The 15,704-nt window shown below is 56.4% G+C and overlaps 1 protein-coding gene across 4 annotated transcripts in view; it reads right to left on the reverse strand.

Annotated features, from left to right (window-relative positions):
* HPSE2 (heparanase 2 (inactive)) overlaps positions 1-15,704 on the reverse strand; it is a 261,831-nt gene that overhangs the window by 39,456 nt on the left and 206,671 nt on the right. For all 4 annotated transcript variants that reach the window (XM_045024572.1, XM_045024571.1, XM_045024570.1 and 1 more), the window contains one exon: positions 1,721-1,814. In XM_045024572.1, coding sequence (XP_044880507.1) covers positions 1,721-1,814 — 94 coding nt within the window. The remainder of the gene's footprint in view (positions 1-1,720; positions 1,815-15,704) is intronic.

Consider the following 15,704-nt stretch of genomic DNA (forward strand, 5'->3'; position numbering starts at 1 on the left):
AAAAGAAGGGGGAAGGCCTGAAAATGAATCAGGATCCTGAGACTGACAGTCCCCAGGGCCAATGGAGAGAGGCCAAGACTCCAGGTCAGCATAATTGACAGGGCAGGCAGGCCAATGGGGGAGCCAGGAGCCTGGGGGCCCATCCTCAGTGTGAGCCGGGGCTGCCTGAGCCACAATAGGGCAGAGCTAAGGGGAGAGCAGCAGCCCAGAAGGCAGAGCCGGGCTGGAGGCAGAGCAGCAGCACTGAGCCACAGGAGTGGGAGCTGGGGTAGCACAGACCAGCCACACCGACGAGGAGCCAGGGCTGGAGCCTGGAGCTGGGGAGCAGACACTGGCCGGGCCGCACAGAATCCTGCAGCTGGGCACAGCGAGCAGCTGGGGAGAGAGAGGGGGCCTGGGGCAGAGGGCCCAGCGCAGGAAGACATTGCCAGAGAAGAGGCCGCGCAGGCTGGACTCAGAGGTTGGTTGTGACCCCAATGGGGGGCTAATGCTGGGGAGAAGGGTCCTGGCACGCAGAGCCTGAGGCCGTATGGCCACCCCCAGAGCAGAGTCTGACCCGCGGTGTCACCGCAGCATGGCCAGGGCCTGGACGGGGGGCCTGGGACGTGTGAGGAGCCGACTGGGAACTGTCCTTACGGCCCAGCCACGCTGACTGTGCTGTCCTCATCCCCACAGGGCGGGGTCTTGTTTTCCTTTAGCTTTTTCCATATTTTCCGGACAGTTGCTGTTTGATAAATCGTATGTGGATTGAACGTAATGCAGGGATCAGTGGGTCAGGGATGTGGCCCGTGTGGAGAGAGCACCCCAGAGTGGGGACACCCTAGGCCCTGTCTTACGTGACCACAACAAGACTGGGGTTCAGCCTCCCAGGGATCCTGGCCCCAGCCGTGTGGGGGTTACGAGGACTCTGCCAGACAGGAGAGTGGAAGGGGGCCCTTGTGGGCAGGCAGGCCCCTGGGTAGAGGGCGTGGGAGCGAGGACTCAGATCCTTTCGCTAGCCTGCTTCACCGGGGTCGTGTCTAAGCCAGGAACACTCCCCACAATAGCAGGACCATCCCCCACTCACACTTAGTGGCCTGTTGAACACAGTATCTCAGTATTTCAATGCTGCTTCGGGAGGCAAGTCCGGGAGCCGGGCGATTTAAATATGTTTGGCTTTGCCACCCGCTCCTTCGCCTGCTGCAGTCCCCACTCCCTACGCCAACAATTGCAGGGGCCCCAAGAATCCTCCCCCTGCATTGCCCAGGGACCCTTGAGCCCAGTCTATTTCACAGTCTGCTCCTCGAAGTTACTTCCTTTCCACAGGCCACACTCAGCATGTCACACCTGTCACGACCTTGAGTCCCCTGCCGCGGCTATTCAGCTGCCGCCCCCGATCAGCCCTGGCTGGTTCCCACGGGTTAGGCACACTCTGCGAGGACGCTGGGAGTTCAGTGGCACGGCTCCTTGGTCAGTTTCCCAGTCAGACCTGCACAGGGGCTTCCTGAGCTCCCTGTCGAGAGTCAGGTGATTGACAACTGAAAACATGCCAAGACCAAGTCCCCGTCTCCCCCAGCCAGTTCCACTGCTGAACATTAGTCCGGAGCCCAACCGTGTGCACAATTAGGATCAGTCGTGCAGGCCCCCGACCAGAAGCCTGTGCCAACTCCAGTGCGCTGAGCCGCAGCCGCTAGAGCTGGGTCGCCCTCTCACCCCGCGCAGTCCCTTGGCACTCACGCACTTTCTGGATTTTCCTGATCTGGTCAGAGAGCGTGTCTAACAGGCGTGTTTTCAGGAAGTCCGTCACTTTGGCCACTCGGCCATCAATGTAGTAACTGGAATGAGAATAAGAAGGTAAGAATCAGACAGGAACTACAGCAAGGAGCTGGGAGTAACTCTGTCCCTCACCTTGTCTTCTGGGCATCTGCTGGGCCACACCTAGATGGCTCCTTTGCTCAGGCTGCTCATGGACTGGGACAGTCCCTGCCTCGTTCCCCCTCCCCAAGCACTGACCCCTAGCCATGTCTGTAGCTGGGCTCCTCCATGTGCTCCTGATCATGTCTGTACGTAACAGTTTGTTCAAGGCATGGAGTGAAGTCACTGGGAGGAGCTGGGAGCTTGCTCACTACTCTTCCGAACACTATGGGTAGATAACAGGGCAACAGGCATGTAGATACTTCGCAGGGAAGTCAGAAGACAAGGAGTTGGCAGCCATACCGCACAGGGATGTTGTAAGGTTTGACTGATTACTGTCTGTGAAGTGCTCTGAGATATCCCACTGAACAGTGAGCAACACCTGGCAGCAGAGGGGTGGAAATTCTAAATCTGAACATGTCAGACTGCTGTGTAAGTCTGCGTGAATCCTGGCTTCTCTTTGTAAGATCAGTGCTCTGTCCTCCGACTCCCCCAGAACAGCAGTTATACCCAACCGCCAGCTGCCGATGCTCACAGACTATTTCCATACGAGCATCCTTCTCTACCTTCCACCTCCGAGGTCTTGTGTACAATACACGTCCCAAATCCAGAGGGTGCACCTGCTGCCAGTCCACTGTCCATGATGCCCAGGGATTTGTTTTCTGTGGCCCGAGGCACCAGGTTCTGGTGAGTGCTTAAAGCAGTGGGGAGAGGAGAGCACACTGAAGTACTGTGTGCCAAATCGTCCCCATGAAGAGAGCCCACATGAGGTCTATGCACCACGGACATCCCGGCCAAGCCCCAGCAGACTTGTGATGCACAGGGGTCAATTTCACACCATGCAAGATGGATGCCCGATACCACACAGAGTGACAAGAAAAAATTGGGACTAACTGGGGCCTGGTGATCAGCCTACCAGCAGACTTGTAATTGTAAATGCCCTATAGCCAAAAGCCCCTCTCCTCCTTCAGGTCCCTTCTAGAGACACATTTCTCTGTGCTGCCCAGAAATCAAACCGTAACCTATGCCATTCACACACCTGCTCCACTCCAGCAGCTCGTAACAAGGAAAGTACGAAAGAGAGACCTTGCAGTGTGACTTGTCTTAGCTGTGTCTTTAGACAGCAAGCTGCTAGGGGCAGAGGCTGTCCTCAGTGGAGTTTCGTACGGCACTCAGGATATCATCATCACTTAAATAATAATGTTCTTAAATCCCCGACCATTCCATGAACAGACCATGAACAGCCGGCACCAATGGGACTATATATTCTACAAGTGAGTTACAAAAACAGCGGTCCCGGGGGATGGCAGATATTTAGTAAGGGACAGACGCTCTCAAGAACTGAACTGAAAAGCTCATTTAGACTGGCTTGGATGAAAGCACTGTCCCATGGGTTGAAAACTAGCTGAAAGATCAAACAAAGGGTTATGTTAACGGACATGGATGGCAGTTTGGGAGAAGTGTCTACTGGAGTGCTGCAGGGATCAATGTCACTTGACACCTTCGCTACTGATCTAGGCAGAGAGGGAATGGCACACTAATGCATTCACAAGTGATGATGGGTGGGGAGGTTCTATGAACATCAGTGACAAAAAGAACAATGTTACCTGACCGGCAGGACATAGAGTGAAAACCAGCTTGGAAAATACAGCTCAGCCAGCTGGGGAAGGGACTGTGAAAGGCAGGTATTCAGGGGGAGGGAGCTGCCTGGGAAGCAGGGATCACAGAAAGGCCTAGAAGTGAAGGAAAGCATGTTACTCATGAATCCGTAACATGATACAGCAGCAAGAGGGGGCAATGTGATTTTGGCTGCAAAAGCCCAGAGGACATCCTGGAGTGAGGAGGGAATGGGCATCCTGACACGGGGAGGACAGGTGGCTCTGCCGTTGCCCCGGAGTACTGCAGTTAGTTCTGGGCACCACATCATCAGAAAGACACTGACTGGCTGGAGTCCCACGAAAAGCAACAGAAAGTATCAGCGGACTGGAGGAACTGCTTCCTGAGCAAAGCTGAAAAATGCTGAATGTGTCTAGCTTGGCTAAGTGGTACGTCAGGAGACTTGGCGCAAATCTATGAAGGGTTAAACACCATTGAGGAAGAAGATTTATTTAGCAGAATAAAAGGGAAGATTATTAGGAGTAATGAGATGAAAGGAAAAAAAAAAGAAACATTGAGCTTCAATATCAGGAAAGCCTCTGTGAGAGCCTGTGGAACTGTCTTCATCTCATGGGACATCTAACCAGGGGAGGGTAACAACAGAAGACTCCATACCATTCACTAGGGACATCTTGCAAATCCAATGTCATGGAAAGTTCTTAGCTACTCCAGCAATGGACGCTACAGGAACCCGAAACTGGACATATAGATTTAAAACTAAATTAGGCCAAGCCCTCTGAGAAAGAACTGTCAGGAACTCTCCTGCTTTGGCACCATGATGGACTGAATAATGGGTCTTTTCCATCACTATTTTACATGGTTCAAACTTAGGCAAGTTCATTCGAAGTCTTAAAAGTTAATAAAAGCTCTTTAAAAATCAGTGTGTGACTTTAGCAATTGAAACGTCTTTACAGCAGGAGAAATGTCTGCCAGGCTTGGATTACTTCTGCTTCTACCTACACACAAGATGCAATGAAATCAAGTGTGCTGGACAAAAGAGTCACATCAATCCAGCCTCAGAAAAGCCAAGAGCAGCCACACGAAGGTAGAGTATTCACAAGTCATTACAGATCTCGCCCCCAGAACAATGATTTCCTTAGGAACACTGCAGCTAGATCAAAGGGAGGATTCACCACAAAGTGACAGTGGGTATTGCGTATGGAGGGGCAGCACAATAGCTGCCTTTCAAACACTGGAAGAAGAGGTCTTGGTCATATTAGCAAATGGAATTTCTAGGAAAAGGCTGCATAGCGATTTTAGCACCATGTAATGCTCTGTTTGTTTGTGTGGTTCACAACCTCCAGCCAGCGTCCGCAGCTCAGAAATGATGTGCTCAGAGACACCACACACTTTTCTAGTGACAGACACAGCTTTTAGAATTAACTTGCACCACAGTCTGACAGGGGAGGAATGGTGTGAGGAAAACACCCTCCCTTCCTCCTCCTCATTCTCCTCGCTTGAGAATGTGGAACTACTGGTGATAAGGGGTACTCTGGTACTGCACGCACCGGGGAGACATCGGTGCCCAGGAGTGGGGACTCCCATGTTGAGGACACCAACAGCTCCTTCTAGTGGAGGAAATGGTGCGGTGCCAGCGGCTTCGGTGCCGAGGAGGTTGGTGCTGGCACTTCAATGGTGTAGCAGTTGGTGCTGGTGGCACCGCTGTTGTGTAGGCGTCGGAGCCGCTTCAGTTGCCGGGGTCTCAGCGCTGTCTCCTTCAGTGGCGTTGACAGTGCCGTGGTGGAGGAGGTAGGCTTGATCTTGCCTCTCAACTCTGCACTGAAGCGCTGGGGATCAGCAGAGGCCACTGGACGGGTGGCGTTGGGCACTGAGGAGAGCGACCTGGCTGGAGAACGCTTTCTCTTGGTCTGCTCTCTGCCAGGCGAAACAGAAGCTCGCTTCCTCTATGATTTTTTTGAGGAATGAGCCTTAGCTGAGTTCGATGGAGAGGTCTCCAGTTAGCTATTCCCGGTGGGTCCAAAGCTGGCCATGGCTACTTTTCCATCAGAATGAGTTTAAGCCTCAGGTCTCTGTCTCTGTGAGCCCAGGCTTTGAGGTTGTTGCCGTGAGCACACTTCTAAGGGATGTGCAACTCACCCACGCAACAAACACACTGCAAGTGTCCAGCCAACACTGGAACCACTTCCCTGCATGTCGTGCAGTGTTTGAAGCCAAGTGAACCAGGCATTTTTTCCAGTTCATGGCCATTATCCTACCTATTCTACAGGGTTGGGTTTTTTTGTTTTTGTTTTTTTTTGTTTGTTTGTTTTTGAGAAAGAATAAAGAAAGGTAAGTATGAGGTTCTGTACCTCGGGGGAACATCCTACACCTCCATGTTCATCCTTAGAATATGACTGTGTGGTGTCCAATGCAAAGTTTGTCATGTCGGGTGTCTTCGGAAGGCTCGTGATGCACTGAGCATTGTTATTATAGTGATGTTATAGATTGTAATTTCATGTATATAGTTATGAGACTGAAAATGTATCTTCATGGCTTAAAATAAGCCCAGGCAAAATCTCTCCAAGAGCAGAGGGGCAGTTCACACCTCATCAGGCAGGAATGGGACAAACCCAGCCCAGCCTCACAGGAACAAAGGACACTGGCCCAGGCAGCAACAAAGGATCCATCCCTTGGACTCTCCAGTGAGTCACCCCCCTTCCCTTGGTCAGTTGGGGACTATGATGAGGGAATGATCACCTGACCCTGAAATGGGGGTGGGGGGGAAGCCAAGAGGGAAGAAAGAACGTGATAAAAGGGAGAGTGTTAAGAGCAGCTTAGAGTGTGTTTTGCTTTTATTTCATTTGACCAAATCCGACTTGTGCTTTGACTTATAATCACTAAATCTGTCTTTTGTAGTTAATAAATCTGTAGGTTTGTTCTACCTGGAGCAGTGCGTTTGGTTTGAAGTGTGTCAGAGACTCCCCTTGGGATAACAAGCCTGGTGCATATCAATTTCTTTGTTAAATTGATGAACTCATATAAGCTTGTAGCGTCCAGCGGGCACAACTGGACACTGCAAGATGGAGGTTCCTAGGGTTGTGTCTGGGACCAGAGATATTGACTAGTGTCATTCGGTTGCATAATCGAAGGAGCAGTTTACACGCCAGAGGCTGTGCGTGACCAGCCCAGGGGTGGGGGTTCTCCCAGCAGAGCAGGGTCAGGCTGGCTCCCAGAGTCAAGGGTTGGAGTGACCTAGCAGATCATTGGTCCAGATAACACGAGAGGGGAACGTCACAGTAAGTAACTAGCTAATTTAATAATAATTGGAGCTATACCAATCTCCTAGAACTGGAAGGGACCTTGAAAGGTCATTGAGTCCAGCCCCCTGCCTTCACTAGCAGGACCAATTTTTGCCCCAGATCCCTAAGTGGCCTCCTCAAGGATTGAACTCACAACCCTGGGTTTAGCAGGCCAATGCGCAAACCACTGAGCTATCCCTCCCCCTATTAGCTATTATTTAGCTAATAACTAAAACGTATGCTATCTAAATTACCGTAACACTATTTGAACAGTAGTATTATCTGTCTTTGCAGGATAGCTGTGACTCCATCTCAGGCCAGGGACAGCTGAGAAGGAACTGAGGAGGTCGGGTTGCACATGCGCTAGGTGAGGCACCAATGGCATGGCGACTTGCACGGGCACTGCTGCTGAAACTCTCCAAGTGAAGATGCAGGGATGCACCAGTACCTGAAGTGGAGCACCCACAGGGGCATCACTAGAAGAACAATCCTGGGCTACTTCCTTCTCTCCCCTCGTGAGGTACATCCTCAGTCTCCCCAGGGTACACCACCAGCAGCTCCTTGGTGTCCTGGTCAGCCAGCAAGTCTGGCAGGTCTGCTGAGTCCTCAGTGCTGCCGCGGTCCACTCTGAGCCTGCTCCAGCAGCAGGTGGGAAGTGTCTGGCTCCTCCGGTGGCTCCATCCCAACTGAGCTGCAAGGCCAACCCTCTCTACTTCCTGTCCCACCCCTCAGCTTCCAGCGGAGCAGGCACGGGTGTCCTGGCTTCGTGCACCAAGGGGTGGGCGCAGATCCCTCCCTGTCAATCTTGGAGGGAGGCCACGCCCCCTCACGATAAGCCTTTACTTTCATACGCCCATACTAATGGACAGAGGTCACTTAGGACCCTGAATTTCCTTTGAAAGCCATAGGGCTGGAGGGTTAACCGGCCACACCATGGCGTAGCATTCTCTTTCTGTGACAGAGTAATTCTGTTCCGGGGGCTCACTTTCTGGCTTCGGAAAGCAATGGGGTGTTTCTTGCAACTCTCGCCAATGGCATTAGTACTGCAGCTAGGCGAATGTCTGCGGTGTCTGCGCAGCTCAAACAGTCTGTCAGAATCTGGACTGCCCAGACCAGGGGTTTCACACAAGATTTTCTTTACCTCACCAAACCCTCTTGACATGCCATTGACCATATGACTTTGGCTTGGTCTTTTTACATACGCTGATGTTTTGCAACGTCACTGAACCCCCAAACAAACCGTCGGTAATGGCTTACCAGACCTATGAAAGACTGGAACTGCCATTTGGTGTGCGGCACAGGCCAATTCACAATAACTTCAACCTTTAAGGGATCAGGTGAGATTAGATCATCTACCCAATGTCCCAAATAAGGCACCGTGGCTGCTCCATGTTTCTATTTAGACTTTTATAGTCAGAGCAGCCTCTGAGCTTTGAGCACACAATTCCCAAGTGTTTCTTGTGCTCGGTTCCAGTGTGCTAAACACCACTATATAGTTGACGTAGGCCCTTACAAAGTCCTGTCATCCGTTTTACACGTGGTTCACTAGCCTCTGAAAAGTGACTCCTGTAATAATTAACCCTAATGGTAACACTTGGAATTCACACAGTGCCAGAGCAGCAATAAAAGCAGATCTTTCCTGTGGCTCGGGTTGCAAAGGAATTTGCCAGTACCCTTTCACAAGGTCACACGTGGTAAGATACCTAGCTTTGCTCACAGTAACTAGCAGACCATCAATTCCAGGTGCAGGCTAAGCATCGGAGACACTGACGCCCAAGGCTGGCTGGTCCGGAACAGGTGCTAGCAACATCCTCCCGGGGGAGTTCAGAACTTGACAGATAATGTTGCTACGCCCATCTCACCAGGATGCTACAAACCAGCATGTTTCAGTTTTCACATGACACCTCACGAGCCGGGCGCTGTACAAAGCCTGTTACACTGGTGCATGGGGTGTGACCCCATGGTGCTCAGGGTCACAGCCCCATTTCACAGATGGGGAACGCAGCACAGAGAAGGGGGATGCGTTACCCAAGGCCACCCAGCAAAGTCTAGGGCAGAGCTGAGAACAGACCACAGGTCGCCTGCCTCCCAGTCCTGTTCCTCCTCCACTAGACCCAGGGTCCAGCTCTGCAGCTAACCCCGCACTGTCCCGCCCCCTCCAGGGCTGCGTGTTTCCCAGCAAGGGAGGCTCAGTGGGTTTTCTTGTGTGCAGTTGCCCTTAACACAGGTGAGTCCTAACGCAGGCTGGTTCGTACACCCCCCTCGTAGCTGTTGGAGTGAAACGCCGGAGCAGACAAGGCAGCACAGACGCTAACATGGGCTCAGCTGCTGAGTCAAAGCCTGGCAGAGCTAGGGGCCCCTCCACCTTAACTAGAGCAGCGTGGCCTGGGCCAAGTCTGCGGGGCCTTGTCACACCGGCAGCGTTAGCCACCAGGCCTCCAAAGCCTGCGCTAGACAAGTCCAAGAGGGCAAAGCAGGAGGCAGCAAGCGCAAACTTCCCCTCAGCCTGCACCAGGCGTGGCTCCTGCAGCTGACACAGTCTGCAGGGACCCCCCAGCAGCAGGGCCCCCAGCAGCAGGGCCCCCAGCAGCAGGGTCGGCCCCCTCACCCCAACCTCCTGGGCGGAGCACACCCCCGCCAGCAGCGCCTCCCACCCCAACCCCGAGCCCCTGGGGGGAGCACACACCCCCAGCAGCGCCCCCCACCCCAACCCCCTGGGGGGAGCACACCCCCGCCAACAGCACCCCCCACCCCAACCCCCTGGGGGGAGCACACCCCCGCCAACAGCGCCCCCCACCCCAACCCCCTGGGGGGAGCACACCCCCGCCAGCAGCGCCCCCCACCCCAACCCCCTGGGGGGAGCACACCCCCGCCAGCAGCGCCCCCCACCCCACCCCCCTGGGGGGAGCACACCCCCGCCAGCAGCGCCTCCCACCCCAACCCCGAGCCCCTGGGGGGAGCACACCCCCCCAGCAGCGCCCCCCACCCCAACCCCCTGGGGGGGCACACCCCCACCAGCAGCGCCCCATCCCAACCCCCTGGGGGGAGCATACCCCTGCCAGCAGCGCCCCCCACTCCAACCCCAACCCCCTGGGGGGGCACACCCCCACCAGCAGTGCCCCCCCACAACACTGAGCAGCACTCCACCACAACCCCAAGCCCCTTGGGGGAGGAGCAGCATGTTCCCCCCAGTGCCCCTCCCCCTCCCACAACCCTGAGCCCCCCGACCCCAATTCCCTGGGGGGAGCAGCACATACCCCCCTCCACCACGACCCCGAGCACCTGGGGTGCAGGGGAAGCAGCGCGTCTCCCTATGCTACGACCCTGAGTGCCTGGGGGGAGCAGCCCCGCCCGCCTGCCACGAGCCCGCGCCACCCTCCCTGGCCCAGCCCTGAGCTCCTCTGGGGGAGCGACCCCGCCCGCCTGCCACGAGCCCGCGCCACCCTCCCTGGCCCAGCCCTGAGCTCCTCTGGGGGGAGCAGCCCCGCCCGCCTGCCACGAGCCCGCGCCACCCTCCCTGGCCCAGCCCTGAGCTCCTCTGGGGGGGCAGCCCCGCCCGCCTGCCTCGAGCCCGCGCCACCCTCCCTGGCCCAGCCCTGAGCTCCTCTGGGGGGGCAGCATCCCATCACCACAGCAGAGGTAAGTCACAGCCTCACTGGTCTGAAATTCTTTTTTTCCCACCCACAGAAATTTCCCCCCCAAATGTAGAAATGTCTGTTTTCAAACAACTTTTCACAGGGATATTTTTGAGTTTTTGGCCAAATTATTTTGACAAAAAACCCAAGAACCCAGACGTTTTCCACGGAAAGCAGACACTGCAGGGAAAACCTGTTTTGACGAGAACCCAATTTTCTGTTGAAAACCAGGCTCAAGAGAAGAATCCCAAGTAGCACTAGAGCCAGGCACTGTGCCCCGTCCCTCGAGAATTACAGCCCTAACCCCAAACATTCAAACCCATCAGCTGGGCCCCCGAATCATGAGATTTTAACAAGAATACATTTGGGGCTTGTTTTATCCCCTCCTGGGGTTTGAGCCCTTAGCTGGAAAACATGACCCAGGTGCTGCCTTTTTCTGCACCCACAAAGGCTAGAACTTGTTTTTTAAATGACAGCCAAGAGTCTCATGTAATCACATGACTCCAGCAGCTGGAGCTGTGTATCATGGAGCATATCACATAAATACAATGAGACTCGTGACACAGGGCTGGGCTGGGCTGGTGACACTGGGACAGGACAGGACATGGAAGGGAACCAGTAATAACAATCACTACCTAGTTCTTACCTAGCGTGTTTCATCCCTAGAGCTCAGAGCTTTACAAAGGAGATCAGTATCATTAGCCCGACTTTACAGGTGGGGAAACTGAGGCACAGAAGGGGCAGTGACTTGCCCAAGGTCACCCGGCTGGTCAGAATAGACCCCAGGGCAGCCTGTGCTGCAGAGCCAGGGGTCAGGGCAGCCCTGCTCCATGTGCGGAGGGGCCTGCCTCACCGTTTAGCATGCGTGTCAGACGCAGTCACCCCCACACCCCGTGAAGGCAATGCCAGGCACCAGGGTTCCCTGGCTACTCGTGGGGCCTGGCTGCACCTCTGCCACCCCCTCCCCCTCTGGGTTTCCCGCTGCCTTCGGAATCCTTCCCCAAAAGAGTCACAATTAGCTGCCTGGTCCATTAGCCTCTTACCCCGTTTAACGAGGAGAGCCCCCAGCCCCTGAGCAGCTGGTTCTGTTTACTCCCCCCTTAATTTAGAGAGGGACCTTTGCCCCCATTATCTGACCCCTTCTTTTATTCCAGTTAATTAAATTAAAGCCAACTTCCAGCGCTCAGGAATTTCCGGATCGAGTGTGTTGCCTGCCACTCCAGGGAGAGTCTGCTTAGAATTAGACCGCCTGCGTGCCCGGGGGCTGAGCGCACGGTCCCCGCCGGCCCGCCGGGAGGGGCAGCGGGCGGCAACTGGGCTGGGAGAGCTGCTGCTGCTGCCCTGGCACCTGTGCGCAGGGCCAAAGAGCTTTGTCCCAGAGAGCCGGGGGCAGCCCCACCCCTGCCGGGCACAGGCACAGACACGATTATTTTGTGTTTTCAATCAGCTTTCCCCCATTTCTCTCACCAGACCCAGCCCATGGCCTGAGCTGGCATCTCCTCCTCGAGAGGCCTTCTGTGCGCGCTGTGACCCCCTCTCCTCCAGGTGGGGAAACTGAGGCACAGAAGGGGCAGTGACTTGCCCAAGCTCACCCAGCTGGTCAGAATAGACCCCAGGGCAGCCTGTGGTGCAGAGCCAGGGGTCAGGGCAAGCTCACATGTCCACACACTGTGCACACGCTTCCCGCAGGCCCCACGTGCACCACACCCCCAGACATCCAGGCCCTACCCGTGTACATCCCGAGTACAAACCAACCTCCACTTCCTCCCTCCCCCACACGACGAGCGACACAACCAACACATCTCCACTCAGCCGTAACGCACACGCGGACGTCCCAACCGACCCCCGCCCAAACCGAACCCCCCTGCTCAAACCCACCCTCCTCCCAGAGTCACCCCCCGACACGCCCAGCCGGTACACCCAGGCCCAATCTGAACCCCATCTCTGACACCCCCGCCCAAACCGAACCCCCTACAACGCAGACCCCTGCTCAAACCCACCCTCCTCCCAGAGTCACCCCCCGACACGCCCAGCCGGTACACCCAGGCCCAGTCTGGACCCCATCTCTGACACCCCCGCCCAAACCGAACCCTGCCCCGACACCCCCCCAACCAAACCCTGCCCCGACACCCCCCCCAACCCAAACCCTGCTCCCGACACCCCCCCAACCAAACCCTGCCCCGACACCCCCCCCAACCCAAACCCTGCTCCCGACACCCCCCCAACCAAACCCTGCCCCCGACACCCCCCCAACCCAAACCCTGCTCCGACACCCCCCCAACCAAACCCTGCTCCGACACCCCCCCAACCAAACCCTGCCCCGACACCCCCCCAACCCAAACCCTGCCCCGACACCCCCCCCAACCCGAACCCTGCTCCAACACCCCCCCCAAACCGAACCCTGCCCCCGACACCCCCCAACCAAACCCTGCCCCCGACACCCCCCAAACCAAACCCTGCACCGACACACACACACCCCAACCCAAACCCTGCCCCGACACCCCCCCCAACCCGAACCCTGCTCCAACACCCCCCCCAAACCGAACCCTGCCCCCGACACCCCCCAACCAAACCCTGCCCCCGACACCCCCCCAACCCAAACCCTGCTCCGACACACACACACACCCCAACCCAAACCCTGCTCCGACACCCCCCCAACCCAAACCCTGCCCCAACATCCCCCCCAAACCGAACCCTGCCCCGACACCCCCCCAACCCGAACCCTGCCCCGACACCCCCCCCAACCCGAACCCCGCCCCGACACCCCCCCAAACCAAACCCTGCCGCCAACACCCCCCCCAACCCAAACCCCGCCCCGACACCCCCCCAACCCAAACCCCGCCCCGACACCCGCCCCCCCAAACCAAACCCTGCCCCGACACATGCCCCCCCAAAACGAACCCCACCGACACACGTGCCCCCACCCAAACCAAACCCCACCTCAACATCCCCTCACCCAAACCAAACCCTGCCCCCGACACCCCCCAAACCAAACCCTGCCTCCGACACCCCCCCCAAACCGAACCCTGCCTCCGACACCCCCCCAAACCAAACCCTGCCCCCAACGCCCCCCAAACCAAACCCTACCTCCGACACCCCCCCCAAACCAAACCCTGCCCCCGACACCCCCCAAACCAAACCCTGCCTCCGACACCCCCCCCAAACCAAACCAAACCCCACCCCAACGCCCCCACATCCAAACCAAACCCCGCTTGACATGCTCCCCACCCAAACCAAACCCCCCCAACATACGCCCCCCCACCCAAACCAAACCCCACCGACACCCCCCAAACCGAACCCTGCCCCGACACATGCCCCCCAAAGCAAACCCCATCAACACATGTGCCCCCAAACCGAACCCCAGCGACACACGCCCCCCACCCAAACTGAGCCCCGCCCCAACACACGCCCCCCATCCAAACCAAACCCTGCCCCGACACCCTCCAAACTGAACCCCACTGACACATGCCCTCCCAAACTGAATCCCACCCCGACAGATGCCCCCCACACCCAAACTGAACCCCGACACGCCCCTCACCCAAAGCAAATCCCATCAACACACTCCCCCCACCCAAACCGAACCCAGCCCCCGACACACGCCCCCCCAAACTGAACCCTGCCCAACACGGCCCCCACCCAAACCGAACCCAGCCCCCGACACACGCCCCCCAAACTGAACCCTGCCCAACACTCCCCCCACCCAAACCGAACTCTGCCCCCAACACACGCCTCCCACCCAAACTGAACCCTGCCCCCAAACCGAACCCTGCCCCCGACACATGCCCCCCACCCAAACTGGACCCAGCCCCTGACACATGCCCCCCCCAAAGCGAGCCCCGCCAACACACTCCCCCACTCAAACCAACCGCTGCCCCCTAAAACACATGCCCACCAAATTAATGCTGTCCCGACACATGCCCCCACCCCAACTGAACCGCCCTAACAAAGGCCCCCACCCTGACACACACCCCTGCTCAAACCAAGCCCCTGTCACGCCCCCTACCCAAAGCCCCCCCAAGATGCCCATGGCACCTGCCCCGACACCCCCCGCCCTAACTACACCTGCACCCGGCCACGGGCCCACGCGCACGCTGAAGCCGGAAGCATCCCACTGTGTGCGAATGCCGGATCCCTCTGTTTGAAGGGCAGGTTTTCACACTGTGCCTGAGTTGCACTCGCTCCCCAAGCAGCTGCACACACCGCTAGGAACCACGCGCACAGCTGACCCCCAGGGCTCCTGGGCAAGTGGGCAAGACCAGGGCCTGCCCCGTTCTTTAATGGTTTTCAGTCTGGGCAAGGACACCAAGTGGGCATCGAAGTCTGGAGCAGGGCAGCCTGAATGACTGGAAATCCCGTCTAGACCCTCTGCTCCCCTGGTGCAATCCCCGAGGGCTCTAGCCCACAACAAACATTGACTTGTAACCAAGCACAACCAACAGAATTACATCTCAAAAGGAAAAAGAGCAAGTCCTACCCGCCACACCCAACTAGAACAGCCCCTGTGCATGCACGCCCGAGCCACCAACACACTGAGACAACGGGGGCAGCGGGACACAGGGAACTGTATCAGGCAGCTCCAGACTAGCTGGAACGTCTGGCAAATCCACACAAGGGCATATTTTCATCAGCTCGAGGGGAAAGTGGAGTTTACACCCAGCCAATCTGCCAGGCAGGGTTTGTTTCGGAGCTCCCTGGATGGAGCAAGCAGAGCATTTTCAAAGGACTAACAGCTTTGACAAATTATAACCAACATCCCATGAGGATCGCCAGGATTTGGGAAAGCAACGTTCATATTTTAAGCTCGACACCAATTTGGTTTCCTCAGCATTAAAATAAACTGTCACCTGCTAATAATTTTCTTCTTGGTTACAAAGAGCTTGTTTGGTTTGTTTGTTTGTTTGTTGGAACAAAGAGGGGAGAGAAGCCGTTATGATCATTATCCACAGACGCAATTCACTGCCAGTCGCCACAACTGGTTACGGGTCCATGCTGCAAGCCAGGGCGAGGCCCCATCGACCAGAGGAGGCCCCAAAGAAATGAGGCCCTTACATTACAGAGCTGGCAACAACTCAGCAAAGAGCTTCTTGCTCACTGCTGCTGTTTCTCTTGTGGTGCTGTATGCCGCACCTCCCCAGCACACAGCCAGGCAGCACCAGGGCAGCAGAACACCCTCCACGGACCCTACCCACAAAATTCCCAGGGCCTGGGACAGGGAGCCCTCCCCTACTGATCCAAGATGAATTTGCATTTATTTAGCCTGGGAGTTTGTTTCCGCTAACAG

The sequence above is a fragment of the Mauremys mutica genome, chromosome 7 (assembly GCF_020497125.1).
Source record: "Mauremys mutica isolate MM-2020 ecotype Southern chromosome 7, ASM2049712v1, whole genome shotgun sequence".
Classification (NCBI taxonomy): domain Eukaryota; kingdom Metazoa; phylum Chordata; order Testudines; family Geoemydidae; genus Mauremys; species Mauremys mutica.